Here is a 15,834-nt window from a genome sequence, read left to right as displayed (position 1 = left end):
CTGTAAGGACGTTTGAGTATAATCTCCTTATTTGTTGGGTTTCGTGAAGTATCATGGTTTCCTTCGATTTGAAACACTTTCTTTTTTAATGAATATCGTTAAACGTTCTCTCTGAAAAATAGTTGTAAGACTTAACTTTGAGACTCTTTCGCCGGTATTAAAATACTGAACGTTTACAAAATAATAATGATCAACGGTAAAGGCTTTCTTTTATCAGTTGTAAGAATTAATGTTTTCTGGAAGAAAATAAATGAATATAAGTGATACAAATATATATTACAGCGAATTACAATATGGTTTTTCTGCGTTTACGCTATCCCGTGTCTCCCTTTATCCAGCTGCGTTGTGCCATTGCCAAAATGCTCAGCTCACAATGGGAAAGGCTGCACGTGTCCACATTCTACTCGGGCCACCATCTCACTGGGGCAGATCAAATGAACTGCGACTACTTCATGGGAAGTCAACGGCGGTTTTCCCACGGAGAGACTGACCCCTGCCATAGGAACTAGGAATTGCCATCACTTTTTCAGAGGGTGTAAAATAATACGACCTCACAACTTCACCGATTTGGCCACTTCTACATAAAAGCGCAGGGTAGCAAGACTTGTCGTTGTATGAAACAGTCAGGTATTATATGGAGTTAAGGATCCATTTAAAATAATGGGTACATGATAATTTGTCTCTTACAGATTGTAATTAATGGCCTAATTGGAAACAATTATTATCTCCGTAGTACTTGGGTTACGGGATAAATTCAACGTTTCAATTCGCAACACTCGGTTGCTCAATTTGCCTTCTGAAATGTAATCCGACAGTGACAGAATATTCGAGGGGCAGTCAAAATGCGTGAGCAACGTGGTCAGGGTGTCTCGGGTGACAAATACTGGACTCGTGTAAGAGGACAGAATCGTAGGATCCTGGGTTCAAATCCCGGGGCCCGCCTGTGACTAATCCAGGCTATCGAGCAGGCCAGATGGAAGCCAGCAAAAGTGTCTCCACATAAAAAACACTTCACATTGCACGCAGTTTTGCCCCCTTTTTCAATGAATTCCACGGAGCTTATCTTGACAAGCTTCATTGGGTGTATAACGAAGTATGTAATGCCATATATTGACTGGAGGCACAGGCCACATGGAACGGCTAGAAAGCTAATTGTTTCGTATTAGACAACAAAATAGTTGTTCAATGAAATACGTCGTAAAGATTATTCTGCGGTTAACTATTTTGTGTGCAAGTTATAAAACAGTATGGCCAAGTGCTGCTGATTTTTTTCGGGGAAAAACTCACAAGTAAAATTCCGGTAAAATGTCAGTTTTGCTCATCCTCTGTCTGAGAAAGATAATATAGGTACTACGTTGTTTGAAGTTTTTCCTACAGAGAGATTTAGTCCGCACCATGGAATTGTTGAAGTCCTATCAGTGGTTTACGATTGTCAGTGGATATGAATGCCGAATAAGATACAAAGGTGTTTAAAAAGCACACAGCCTTCGTGCGTATGTAAAAGAACCCCATCAGACTTTCTTAAAAGAAGTGCATTGTGGACCATTTTCTTCCTACATTAGGATGAAATCGGTCTGCTGTTGTTTATCACTGCATCACTGATGCCTATCAGTCGGTCACATTTACTAAAATGTATTTCTATTGTGATCTAAGACAAGAGGACCACAGTGCACTTCTTTAGGAACTTGCTGACGATTTTTTGTTATTGCATAATGCACTCTGGATGTGTGCACGACTTAACGTGTGTGCCACACTAGTTCAAGTTCAAGTTAATTTATTTGGTATAGCTCTGTGAGCCATTCGGCTCTTGAATCGGGTGCCACCGCAATAAACAAAAAACAAAAACATGAACAAAATAGAGCAGGGAGACACTTTCCTTTTGACTCGTGAAATATAGTATTGTAGTTTCAGAGACGCTGCTGACGTGTAAAGGTTAGCACACAGGACGTACATACCAGAGGCCGTTAGTTCGATCTCCCGGCTGGGACAGTTGAAATTATTGGCAAGTTTAATAAATCCCACCACCCCTGTCCACCGGGCAGTATACGTGGTTGCACCACAGTTCGTCGATGGCCAGTTCGCGTGTGGTTGGATAAAGTGTGAGTGACTCCCATCTTTTCCAACACGTCTAGCAAGCGTGGAGGAGGAGGCCAAAACACCCGCCAGCGGGCCTCTCAGAGCTCCCTCTGGTGGAGGCCCTTCTGCCAGCAGAGGCATGAGCAGCCGTTGTAGGGTTGCACTTTTACCTTTTAATACTGTCGGTTGAGTGTATTGATGATGTGAGTTATTCAATAAGCATCAGTCTTTGTATTTCATACAACAGCAATTACATTAGTAAGATTTGATCCCATTTGAGGCTTTTCTTATTAATTATTTGCAAGGTAGACGTGGCAAAAGAAGGAAAATATATGAGTCAGGATACAATATTGGCAGTGGTTAGTTTATAACAGAAAACCTCATATATATATGAGGTTGATCAAACTCAAGGCACCAGCCTAGGCAATCAGAAAGTGAGCCATTACAGGACAAGAGTCAATTACAGATGCAACAACTGTGGCAGGCTCCTTCGTTCCAGGATCCGCCTTTTCAGTCATTGCAGGAAACGTTCATATAATTTAAATCTCCTCTCAAAACAAAGTGGAAGCTGCAAAGCCATTGTATTCCGCTCACCAAAAGACTACAATGGTGGCGTTTTGGGCAACGTCCCTTTCATCAGTGCAGGACAAGGGAAAATAAAAGACAAGACTGACTTTGATTGCAATTAACCTAACACTGGCTATTTCATAAGCTAAAGCTGTCAAACAACCTGTTGAATAAGCGTCTACCGTTGTTTTTTTTTACCCAAGCGGAGTTCAGAATGCTTCCCGCATGACGCAGCCTGCCTCCTTGTAAAGGTGCCATCGGTCCCGGGGCGAGTGAGCGTGTGCTTATTATTAGCGTTGCCCGCGTAGGTAGTTTATTTGCAGATGGTGCTCACACGAGAGCAACGGCGATGAAGCCGAGGAAGGGAAATGCGAGCCACAAGGAGCGTTTGTCCTCCGTGAAACGCCGGCGCCATCCAAGTCAATTTCAAAACAAGTCGCACGCTCTTGTTCGTGTTCAACACGTCCACCCTGGCTTCCCAGTGCCCCTGTGGGCGAGGGTGCTCGGTGTAATGGAGCAAAAGTTGCAACAGAACCCACGGCTGTCTCACAGCCGTAGGTTCTTGTCAATGTCTGGCTGGTCAATCTTACTCTGGCAGAGGCGATGGCATGGGCCCCCGCTCCTTGCCGCCGTGTCTGCCTTAGTGTCCTATTTTAAAATCGTTTATCCTCTGGTGTCAACGCTGGTTGTGTCCCTGATCTTGGCTGAGCTTGAGGCAGCTGAATAGTCCGTGGGTTTAGTATTCTTGCTGGTGAGTTAGTTTGCAACGGGGTCATACGTAGAAACCGGTGGAGCTATGCACTTTAAAATCTAGATTGCAAATAATTTCTTTAGAACTGCTTTTTGTATTTAGTTTGTTGTCCTTCCCCCTGACCTCCGATTGGCATGGTTGGCTACATACAGTGCGAAAGAAGTTTAACATACATGATTTCCTAGGGATGACAATGATAGCCCCTGTTATTCATGGGTTTCTTTCGAATACTCCAGTTTCCTCCCACATGCCAGACACTCGTTGATGGAAATTTTACCCAACGTTCCAATGTAAGGACCCCCCAAATAAATCTTGAGACTCAGTGGGACTTATAATGATGCCCTTCAGTAACACGGAAACAGTGCAGTGTTATTTTCCATAGTGCTGTTAAGTGAATATCAAAGAAAGTAGTTCATGGCATTGTTAATTAGCCAATGGCACAGTGATCTGCAGTATAAATGGCTAAAACATTATCCCACATGTAGATAGAGTATATTGTCATTGTTGTTGTTTTTATAAAAAAAAAAACATTTGTCCTGAATGGGCTCGCCTGGAGATATAAAAGAGGAAAGTGAGATGAGAAGGAATAACGGAAGATACTGTGACACTTCGCCAGGGGCATGACTGAGGTCAAGTCTTGTGAAAGCACTGCGTGCTCATGAAAAAATAAGAGTAGGTTTTACCCTCTCTGGAAATAAAACAGGCGTTAGGATGTTCAAACAACAAATAGAAACCTTTTGCAAGGAATCATGTCTGCATTAACCACACGTACTTGTGGTAAACATGCACAAAAACACATGCTCTGATAATTATCATATTATATATTATAATATATGCATTGTCTTTGAAACTGATTGGTCTACATCAGAGACAGCAGCCTTCTTTAGGACCTATTCCCATGTTGTTACTGCGGGTTCATGTTGTAAACTGGCCCAGTGCACATTATTTTTAGTCCTGTTACTAATTGCATGTGCATCACAATTTACTTTTACTGTAAGCATTTGGCATACTTGAAAGAGTGGTGGCTCGAAAGATTGCTGGGTGCCGTGGTGACGAGATGTTTACTCCCTCGCCTGGTGTGCAGGCGGTCGTGGGTTCGATCCCAACCCTGACGCCTGCTGCTGTATATTTGGAGTTTGTGTGTCTCTCTCCCCGTGGCCGTGTGGATTTTTCTCCGCGTCCTTCGGTATTTGCCTCCACGTTTAGAATCAACATCACGCGTTTAAGAGTATTTGGCTGCTTTAAATTCCCACGTGATAAGCCGCTTTGTTGAGCTATCATTTGTGGCCAGGTCGTTTCTGAAAAAGAGCTACATAGCTCAGTGGACCTTACCTGGTAAAATACAAAAAAGTTTAGTTTCGTCATATCTTCATGTTAAGTGTGCTCTCTTTTCTATCCATAAATGTTTGTGTGTTGTAGGCAGTGGTGGTGGGCTCATGGTTAGCAATCCTGGCGACTTGGTTTTGATTTGTTTTTGCGCTTGAGCATCGGTTGCAAGTGCTGTCTGAACATGCTTCCCTAGGTAGGCTTAGCCGGAAATTTCACAACTCGTACGGTGGCGACCTTACCATGGAGGAAGGACAGGAGGAATGTTGTCCACAACACCCCTGTGTTTGCTGTGCTGGCCACAATAGGTGCTCGCAAACAACACTTGCTTAAGCCGCCCCCCCCCCACCTTGAGGCGAGCAGGGGTTCTTTGTTTCGGCGTGTTTGTGTGCATGTGTCTACATGTCTCTGCATGTCAGAGCTTTGTGCTCCCAATCAAGGTTTTTTGTTACCCTGGATAATTTACATTCCTGTGTAATTCTGCCAAGGTGCAGGCGATATTTGTTTGGACTTAAAAACCCTGAAGCGAAAGCAAAATCTTAGCTGACTTGGCCATTCTCTTATCCAAAGTGTCTCTTGGAAAGCCTTTCCAATGCCACATGTGCTGACCTCTTCGTTACCTTTACGCCCACTTAGGAAAACAACAAGTGAACGAAAGCAAACATGCGGTCACCAGCACAGAAGTGTCTGCCCACCTTACTCGAAAGACACCCTCACCTGCAATAGTGGCCATCCCCGCAAACAGATACCAAGAAGGCTTACGTTCACTCCGTTGTAGCACCAGCTTCACAAAAAGGTTGTGTTTAACTTGGGCGAGATAGGCGTGTGTACACAGTTTGTTTGAAAGGAGTGAAAAATGGGCCAGCTAGGGCACAATGAACACTCTTGTCTTGGGAAATATCTGTGGAAATGTGATTAAGGCAGGGGTGCATGTTTAATAAGTCATCGGTTGCCATGGTATAACCGCAGCATTATGAAGATAAAAAAACACCACTGCCTATGAGTCTGCTCCGGATAAAGTAACTTATAAACTTGTGACCAGCCAGGCACAGAGAGGGCATCCACTATGGGTTATTTTCCAATGTTTTCCGGGGCCATGTGGGCGAGTAACAACTTCCTGGTTTTATTTTTAAAAGCACACAAGGAACATGCATGTCAGCTGTGGAGACCACGATTTCGAGTTAGGAAAGAAAAAAATACATCCTCATGAAAAGACTTTAATTAGAAGCGTGCGTTTAAACCAATTTGGCCGCTCTAAATGTCCACGCGATAAGCCACCGCGTTAAGCTCTCATTTATGGCCACGTGCCTTCTGAAAGAGAGCCATGTAGCTCAGTGGGCCTCACTTGGTAAAATACAACAATCATTTGGTTTAATTTATCATTCATATTGTTGAAAGGGAACTCTTGAAAGGGTGGAGAGCGCACGATCAATTGCTACTACAGCATTTACTAGCGATATCCCAAGCAGATTTATCACAGTGGAACTGAAACAAAGTGTAGCTTGACTGTACAGTATAGTACAGGGTTGTCCAGATGTCATGTGACCCCCATTTCATTCTCTGAAACTTTTAATTTTTTTTAAAGTAAGGTTTATTTAATACAGAAATGAATATTGTATGCAAAGGAAAAAAAATGTTAGGGGTCAATTGGGGGGGTCACAAGACATCTGGATCACCCACCCCTCATTTTACCCCACTATTTGCTACCCCTGCCTATAATCCAAGTCCCATATTAAATTATCTCAAAGTCCCATTATCTGCGTGACATATCCTTCATGATCTCTGCTGATGAGTAAACCAGAAGTTATGGAATATTCTTGTTTATCCTTGATCATCCGCCGGTTAGTGGCGTGAAAGCAGTCTTCCGGAAACACAATATTCGTCGTACTACACACGCTCATCCACGAATAAGCAGAGTCGCCCAAAGTGGTGGACAATCTTTCGATGTAAAGCTTTCGTGACTGCAGGGATTCATATTCTTGGTTCTTTTGGTAAAGTCATAATAAAATAATAAAAATTAAATATAATAAAGTTCTCACGACGTTTCGACCACAACGCAAGCAGCCGTCCTCAGGTGAAGAAAGAAAAAAAAACGCCGTGAGAACTTTATTATATTTAATTTTTATTATTTTATTATTTCCCTTCTACGTGACTTTACCGAAAGAACCAAGAATATTGTGGACAATCCTCGCTGTTATTTGCCACTTATCCACTCTCTCTTTATTTTGCTGCAATGTGCACTAATGCCTACTTTATTGAGGGCAATAGTGGCACGTAAAAATAATGGTTGATTGATTGATCCTTCACATGAAGGCGGATAAGTGGAAATATTCTAGGTTTTATTTTGTGTTTACATCCATAAAAGAGTGGAGGTGATTTATATGATAAATGTGAGTGCCGCTTTGCAGGCAATAAAGTAGTAATTCTATGGGAAGGCTGGCTGGCTCTTGTCATATGAATGTGGAATTAAATATACCGCATGCTTGTATATTTAGTTATATAATCAACCGAGAGGTAATAGAAGCAGATTTTGGACATGCAGAGACTTACTCTTCACTATTACCATTATATCATTTTCAGAAAAGTAAACCACATCAATGTGTTCTGTAAGTCGCTTTTGACAGCTGTCGGTTTATATAATGTACGTCCATACAGTATGTATTTCCTGTGTTTGTGTGGTAATATACATATACACAGTGCATTGTTTGTTCTTATACGCCCTATAATTAGCAAATGCAGTTCTAAATGAGGCAGGATATGTTCTGTGTACGTTTGTGTGCGTGTGTGTGCATGTGTCGTGGTCGACTGAGCCTAAAATGAGCACCTTGTGCAGTTTGTAAACATTGCTACGAGGGAGACAAAGGCGGCCGGGCGTAGTGCTGGCCACCCACCCCCGCGTGTGCCGTGTCGGCCTTCATCAATGCTACTGGCTTATGTACGGGGAATGTTTGTTTTTGTACAGTTATAGTGAATGTATAACTGTTGTATAGTACAACACCTGATGATCATGTACATCGTAGACAAACGAATTGAGTGCCATTGGAACTTTAAAAGTAGCCTCCCGCTCCGAGATGCACAAACGCAGACAAAATATCAGGCACATTTGCAGTGCAATATGTTTCACGTCACCATCAAAGAAAGTCATTTTCCATAGCAGTCAACAAAAGCAATTGGAATGACCGTAAGCGCGAGGAAAGACAAGTGAAGAAACTGGAAACACTTCGAAATTACATCGAAGTATAAAACTCCTATGCAGAGGAGGGGCAGAAAGTACTCGTGTGTAGCCAATAAGACATGCCAGCGCATGCCAGGGTGTGGCTCTATCCTCCGAGTTATACAAGCTTAATAAATCATAGAGTGAATATATTACAAAAGTCACTCTTGCGTATAAGATAGGCGGTTGGTAAACATTTTAGCCCCTAAACCAAGCTGTCTCTTGCGTGGGAAATCTGGAGATCGTGTACTATAATGCATAAGATATTCATACATTTGAATATACGTGTTATCCAGTGGGAGGAAACTGTTGGTTCAAAAGCTTGACTCACAGTTAAGAGGTTTGCCAATGGAAATCCTGGTTAGGGGGCAATCCGAAAATCGTCAATGAGGTTCGTAAAAAATAAGTTATCACGTTTTTTTTATGGAGACTGGCGCTCCGTGAAGGGAATGTGGAATTGCCATCGCTGCCTCAGGGCCATCAATAGAGGTGAATATTGTACCCTTGCCAATTTTAAGCAGGTAGATGTGTTGATATTTGAGAAAGTATTATAATGCATACTTAAAGTTAATAACAAGGCTCGAGAAATAGTTCACATTATAGAGATGGGCATCCTTCATGCTTTTATACCCATAAAAAATTTGAAGATATTAATATATTTAGTTGACATTTTGTATTCTATAGCATACACATTTCTACATGCATTATCATTTACTGTACTTGTAAATGCAATACATGACTATAATATAAGTTTGGTTTAAACGTATAGACAGTTGCAGTATATGTTTAGGTAACACCACACACTCCAACTCGAGAAGGGAATAACTTATCGACAAATACACTCTGCCCGTGGACTTACTTATAGGCAAGCTATGAATATAACGCGTCTATTGGGAAACCTCAAAATGATGCTAACTCCAAACGGGGGCTTGTGTTTAGGACCGCGTTACCAAGGCGACGACACAGGAGTGTTAGGAATGTGGCGTTTTTTTTCTCTCTCTCTCTCTTTCAAAAGAAGTTCCCAGCCGCGAACTGCATCATGACAAAGCACGGAGCGGGTGGGGTGGCTCGGGCAGGGCAGGAGGCAGGGCGGGAGGCAGGGCGGGCTGGCTGGGAGGGCTTGGGTTGGGGGCCATCCATTCAGTGCGTACGCATGGAGGTGGTTAACCCAAATGCGCACGCTTGCGTATGGGGGGGGGGGGTCTACTGACAATGTCCGCATAGGAAACGGGGGGAGTGAAGCCTCGATAATAATTTGTCTACATTGGCCTTTAAATTAGTTAGATAGTCCGGCGGTGGACTATCTGTTTGCTTGAACATGTTAATATTATTAATCCTTGGTCGTTTCTGCGTGGATTCAATATCGACCGTTCTATAGGATTCGGGTAGGGGGGGGGGCGTCAATCGTACGTACGCAGGTGGGGGGGGGGGGTGTAATAAGTACGCGTGCGTACAGGGAGAGGGTTTTGACAGACTTGTGCGTTCCTACTCAATGGATGGGCCCTCGGTGGGTGCGCGGTAGGGGTGAGCGAACCTGCCCACCGGAGTTCAATTCCCGCTCACGGCCAACACCGGCGACGATTATTTGAACCGGCCCTGGGCCTCCCCTGGGTCGATTCCGCCTCAAATGAGTACCTGGTGCGGATGCGTGCAGTAATACACATCGCCACTGGGGAGACAAAGGCGGCCGGGCGTGGTTGCTGACCCCTCCGCCTTCACCACAGGTGCTCCTCGCGAACAGCAACCTGCCCCCCCCCCCACACAGCTCTTGCTCAGGGCTGTACGGGGGAAGGAGGGAGGGGCGATGGTTGCGGTGCCCTGTGGTTGGGTGTCGACCGCACACAGGCACGGGGTGGGGAGGGCGCGGGGTGTCCTGGCGTGGGCGAGCGTGCCGGGCGGGTTTGCCGATAGGGGAGAGAGAGGTGGGTGGGTGGGGTGGAAGCTGCGTTACAGCAACCATCGTCACCGGTGAGGTCCCCGGCGTCACTTGACGGCGAGCCGCCGTCGGGGTTTGGCGCTCGTTCGGTGCCTGCTACCTCCTGCCCTCGCCCTGCCACCGCTTTTGAAGTTTGAGCCCCGTAGCGGTGGTCGTGATAGTGGTGTTGGTGGTTGGTTGGGAGGGTTTTCTTCAAAGCGTTGCGATATTCTCAAGAGGCAGGCGAAATCAAATAGAGCCTGCTTTTAGAGTCGTCTTTTTTTGGTCCTCGCTTGAGATCCCGCGCTACTCGACGACGCTTCAAGACGGCGAGACAACAGCAGCAGCAGCGGTCACGCACAGAAAACGAAGGGATGAAATCCACCGACTTGCAAGCTTGGTTGAAGGACGGGAGAGCTGTGGAGGAGGAGGAGGAATGACACTCGCCTCTGCTGACATCATTGCCGCAGTTGCCTCCAAGGCTTGAGAGAGGAGAGAGAAAAACCAGAACTTCTTGTTTGGTGTTGAAATGAAGTTCTATTTTGGGTGGTGGAGAGACCCGAGCTGAAGGCATCTCTCCTGCGAGACGGCGCTCTTGCCCCCCTCATTCCCTCCGTATCTCTGCTATCCCTCCACCTGTGAGCATTTTTGTTTTTCGAATTAAAGCAAAGTATTTAAAAAAAAAATATTTTGCAACAACAACAACGACAACAAAGGGAGATGTTTTGAGGCGTTGCTGCGGAACTTGCCATCACTTTGACCTCTTCGAAGACAATCTTCGTGCTGTCTCGTACAAGGAGGGGCTTACTCCGTGGCGGCACCTTGCGCTTCAACAGTCGGCACGGCTCTGTTTGGGACTTCAGTGCTCGGCTGCAACTAGTCCGGTCATTCGATTACTTTTAATCTCCGAGAGAAAACCGACGGCGACGCGTCTCCTGCCAGGGAGACAGAGAGGCTCTCTCGATAAGTAACCACCTCTCACGGGTGGCAACATCAAGAAGCGACATCTCAACAAAACCACAGAGGTCGCCTTCACCTCGCGAACGAGTGGTCCCCAAACTCTCACCTCCCCCCCCCTGAATCTCAGTGGCGGGGCAAACATGAAGAAAGTTTCCAGCATGATCACCCTGAACAACAGCAGGCACTCGGACGGGATGCCCTCCACGCCGGCCAGCCTCTCGCGGGGCACCGGTGGTGTGCCGGGCGTCCACTCTCCATCGGCGGATTTCGACGACATTAAGTTCTACCACAGCAAGGATCAGCGCACGACGCGGGGCCTCACCATCTCGTCGGCGCTGCGGAAACTGCGCGGCCGCAAGACGTCCGACGCTAACTCTCTCTTCTCCGCAGCGCCGCCGCCGCCGCCGAAAAGGGCCCCGGCCACAGCCCTCTCGCAGCGCTCCAAGTCCATGACGGCCGAGATGGAGGAGCTCGGTAAGGACGTGGCTTCCGTGGCGGCGGTGGCGGCGGTGGTGGCCAGGCTCGCCGTGTCTGGCTATCACCGCTGCCGCCGCTGGCGCTGACAGCCCGGCCGGCCGGTGGCACGGCGTCTGTGTTGCTTGTTCGCGACGTGACCTGGTGCCTGCTGAGTCCTGCATGGCTTTCCCGACTTATGAACAACCCTCGGTGATCTTCAAGCTAAGTGTCGTCGTTGTTGTTGTTGTGGTGCGCGCACGTGTGTGTGTGTGGTGCCTGTCTGCTAGGGTTGCCACCTCTGAGATGTTAACGTACAAACAAGCCGGGATGTATAATGGGAATGGAAATCTGTCGCAGTACCAGAAATGCGTTGTCTTGAGTGCTGTATAATCTCGTACAGCCGACAAAACAAAAAATCCACGAGGATTTTTTTTTATGTCCGGGAAAGACCAACAACGCAGGTTTCCCAGGACCTCAAGAAGAGGACGATCACGGGGAAAACCAGGACACAGGTGGCAATCCCAGCGTCTCTGCATGTTTGTTCAGAATGCTTTATTGATAACAAAAAACCATCGATGGGAATTGCGCCGCCTAAAATGAAATGTTTAACGTTTATTACGGCAACAACAATTTCGTGCGGCGATCAAGCTCGTATAAAATAAACAACGGCAATTAAGCTTGAATATTTAAACGGTAATTTGTTCGTACGATAAGGATAATCAAAATGAGCATTCTGTGCGCCCTCGTGTCGGTGTTGTCACTGTGCCCGTGCTGCTCGCTTGGCTGGTTCCGCCCGTGCCTCTTGGCTCTGCCAGCCCTAACCAATATTGATAACCCTGAAGAAGCCCCCCCCGTGTCTCCGTCGTTGGATGGTGTGTGGTGTACGCGTGCCCATGCATGAATGTCAAACGTGCGTGGTTGACGTGAACGGGGGCAGTGAACCGGGTAAAACAAATATGTTTGTGTTGTTAACGATGGGGACTCATAATACAGGAACACGGTGGAGCCCAAAGTTAACCATTCCATTACCCAACCCATCTAGCGCGCAGCCCTGTCGTTTGTGTATCGAAAGGACCGTTTGAGTTTACACACAACGTAAGCAGAGCAGACATTCTGTGCGAGTTGATGGACACGCATGTGAGCTGATTAAACGTGTGCCTACGGTTTGTTAATATGCAAACGTTAAATATGAGTTTTTTTAAGCTATGCATTATCATGCACTTGCAAGGCATTGTGCGTATGGACATCATCGCATCCCCTTGTGAATACATTTCCAGCGATTGCAATATTGTTGTAGTCACATAATTCAATAATTAGCGATCATTAATTAGACGTAGAATTCCCAAATGTCATTATCCTAATGTGGGGTGAATCTACGCATGTTTCCTTACACGCGCTGCATCTAAATGAGTGGGTACATCTAATCTGTGCACCCCTCTTTAGCAACGCGGCCTCGTTTACAAATCGTGATGGTCTTTAAGCTGCCAGGGCACCAGAGCACTCTTTCTTCAGCCCATGACTGCACGCATCAGGTGCACCACGGAGCACTTTAGGCAAACTTTTAAAAGATTACTCAGCTGTGGCAAAAATAATAACAATAATAATTAAATGTGTGTGTTTGCCTGTGAACGATTATGGGAGAGATTGGGTATGTCGGCCTCCATAGGTGCTCTTGAACGGCACTTGCCCCAACATGATATTAAGTATATACAGGGGATCTTTGTCTTTTTGATGTCTTGGTATGTGCACTGCGTGATGACCTCAGCAGTCACAGGTTCAATCCTTAGGAATGCACAAAACACCTGGTTCAGTTGGTATCTAAACCTAGCCAGGGCCTTCCTTATCGTGACTCGGTCTCATGATGAGGGGGGGGGGGCGATGCCATTGTATAAGCATCAGCAACGAGGGATACACAGTGGATGTGGTTTTAGCCACATTGGCCCTCTCTCATGTACCCAGCTGGCCCTGATACACACTGGCTAACATCTGCTATATTTTGCCAGAGGATATGCGAACCTCCGATTATCACGGTTGGCTATATACGTAACAAATCTCCCCTCTAGCAGCCACTGAGTTGTTGCGATTCAGGGTCACGAGGGATTATTTATTTACATTATGGCGAATGAAGCGGCCACTTGTTGCTTGCACCAGCGGCATCAAACACCGATGGCATGCAACATATACAAATCGTAAAGAAAGAAAAAACACATCGATTCTTACGCTGGGAATGTGATGCATGTACCGCATAGCTTGAGAATCCACATTAAATTGATGAATCGTCAATCAATCGGTGCATCATTGCATCGTTGCATCCGCACCTCCGGTTAGCACGGCTGGCTACGTACGGTGCGGTAGAAGTTCAACGTTAATCCCTGAACGCAAACTATTCTGCAATTTTGGAATTCGAAAAAAATGCCATGCGCCGGGCATGTGAGCAACGAGGATTGGTGGCTGTTAGTTTAACTTAGCCTGGGAGTGAATGGCGCTGAATGCTCAATAATGGGGTGCAACCTGGATACTATACCGGAAAATGAAACGTAAAACCCGGCATGAAGTTTCCTTGCAAGTCTGTTGTTGGACACTGTCAGTCCAACTGCGACGCTGTGTGATCGTTCATTCCCCACTCGGGTTTCATTGCTTGAATGGCAGCCGTCAGTTAATGGATTGTGGAATTTTGCATTATGTCGCTTTCTCCACACCCATAATGTTGTGTATACCGTCAGCCATGATCTATCCACTGCTAGGTGAAGGCGTAACATACCCCCAAAAACCATTCCCATCCCTCGCATCATCGTGATGAACTTGTCCCATCGAGCTCCTTCGCACGAGATTATCGATACGCAGTATTTCATTAACACACACTCGTGGTTATTTAAGTGTAAACCGCAGACATATATGTAACAGATGCAATATGTGCCCTATATGCATACGTGTGAATGCATAACCTGTATGGGCATCACACAGTAAGCTCGAAATATACTGTGTTTATATTAGAACTACAAGTAACAATATTTAATGTAATTTTCTGACGACAGCGCAGTTAATCGCTTACACAACAATTGTTAATTGAATCATGTGTGTGCGTGGAATGGAATGCTTTTCTTTCTAGAGGATATGTGAACATATTCTTTATGCCAATACTCTAAAGGCACTCTTTTTGGATGTTTCCATCATTCTAAGACATCCGAACGAGCCAGTGTTTCTATAGTATATGTGGAATTACTGCTGCTGATGCTAATCGTCTAGTACATGCAGTATATTTTACTATAGCGGTTTTAATCCAAATTCTGCAAGCAGGTATGATCTAAAAAAACGCGCGTCTGCCTGCTTATATTATACACTGCATGTGTTGTAGTGTAGTGCACGTTATGAAAATACACTCATTTTAAATTACTTGAATGGCTTTTTTATAGCCACGGCGGCACTGGATGTGCTTCCGTACTGTAAAGTGTGGCAGCGTCTCGCACAACCCCACGAGTAGTAGTAAGCCGTGGCGTCCGGGCATACGTCCAAGTCACCGCATGAATAATACACATTCAATAGGACTCGTTGCCCGACACCTGTGCCACTACTGAACTTGTCCTAAGCGTTGCTCCTGTGCCCCCCCCCTCCCCCAGAGTGCGATGCGCGTTAAAGGGAAAACAATTTCCATTGGATGTATTGCGCCACCAAAGGACTCATTTCCCACTGCACTTTGTATCAAGAGCTGTAAAAGCGGCATGTGCGGTGTGTTTATTTATCTGCGTTTCCAAGCAACGTCTGTAGAACTAGCCATCGCTCCGCCCTCCACCCTCCACAACCGCCCTGATGTTGATACCATTAATCATCGTATCCGGTTCACAGGTTCACCTTTTTACGAGTGAGCAATCACCGCCCGATGGTTAAGGAAATGCACGTTTCGACTGCACGCGGTCTGCTTATCGAGTCCGGACAGAGAGAGCGTCGCAGTCTGCTTATCGAGTCAATGCAGAGTCCCCGCTCAGATGAGCGAATGGGGGAGGTCATTTAATCTCCCAATTGGTGGCCTTCAGACCGGTGGTGAAATCCTCCCGTGACCACTTGTTGAGAGGCTCAGTCCTCCCACACAGGGTTTCCACTGTGGCTTCCCACATAGTTGTACTCATTCGATGTCACCCGCACCCCCCCCCCCCCCCAAATAATGATGGGCTAAGTAGAATCCCGACTGGGATTTTAACTTTTTAGATATGTTGTCTGTGAGTCATAACCACAAGCACCATTCCAGCCAGATTGTGATCTCATGTTTGTACCTACTTTGCAAGAGAGCTGTGATTCACTATTTTCCTGCTGAGAGATTTACATTTGTACATGATCAGTCACCATGGTATCCAGTGTTTTATGACCTCGCGAAGCAATTTTCTGCAACACAAGTGGAAATCTTACAAAGTTACGCAAATTATTGAGTTTTAATTATGAATGTAAAATTGCGCTTGGAATGCCATTGCCCATTGCTGGATAACTGACTAAATGGGACTTTCCGTGCAACAAATATACATTGATTGATCTAATTACGGTAAAACATAAGAGTCACATTGCAATCAGCTGCTACGG

At 45.8% G+C, this 15,834-nt stretch overlaps 1 protein-coding gene across 2 annotated transcripts in view; it reads left to right on the top strand.

The window, feature by feature from the left end:
- The window catches only part of LOC144936478 (SH3 and multiple ankyrin repeat domains protein 2-like), a 672,911-nt gene that overhangs the window by 605,488 nt on the left and 51,589 nt on the right, over positions 1–15,834 (top strand). For both annotated transcript variants that reach the window (XM_078863558.1, XM_078863557.1), the window contains one exon: positions 11,200–11,283. In XM_078863558.1, coding sequence (XP_078719684.1) covers positions 11,200–11,283 — 84 coding nt within the window. The remainder of the gene's footprint in view (positions 1–11,199; positions 11,284–15,834) is intronic.

This window comes from Lampetra fluviatilis, chromosome 16 (assembly GCF_964198595.1).
Source record: "Lampetra fluviatilis chromosome 16, kcLamFluv1.1, whole genome shotgun sequence".
NCBI classification, from domain to species: domain Eukaryota; kingdom Metazoa; phylum Chordata; class Hyperoartia; order Petromyzontiformes; family Petromyzontidae; genus Lampetra; species Lampetra fluviatilis.
This window is presented reverse-complemented; position numbering and strand designations above follow the sequence as displayed.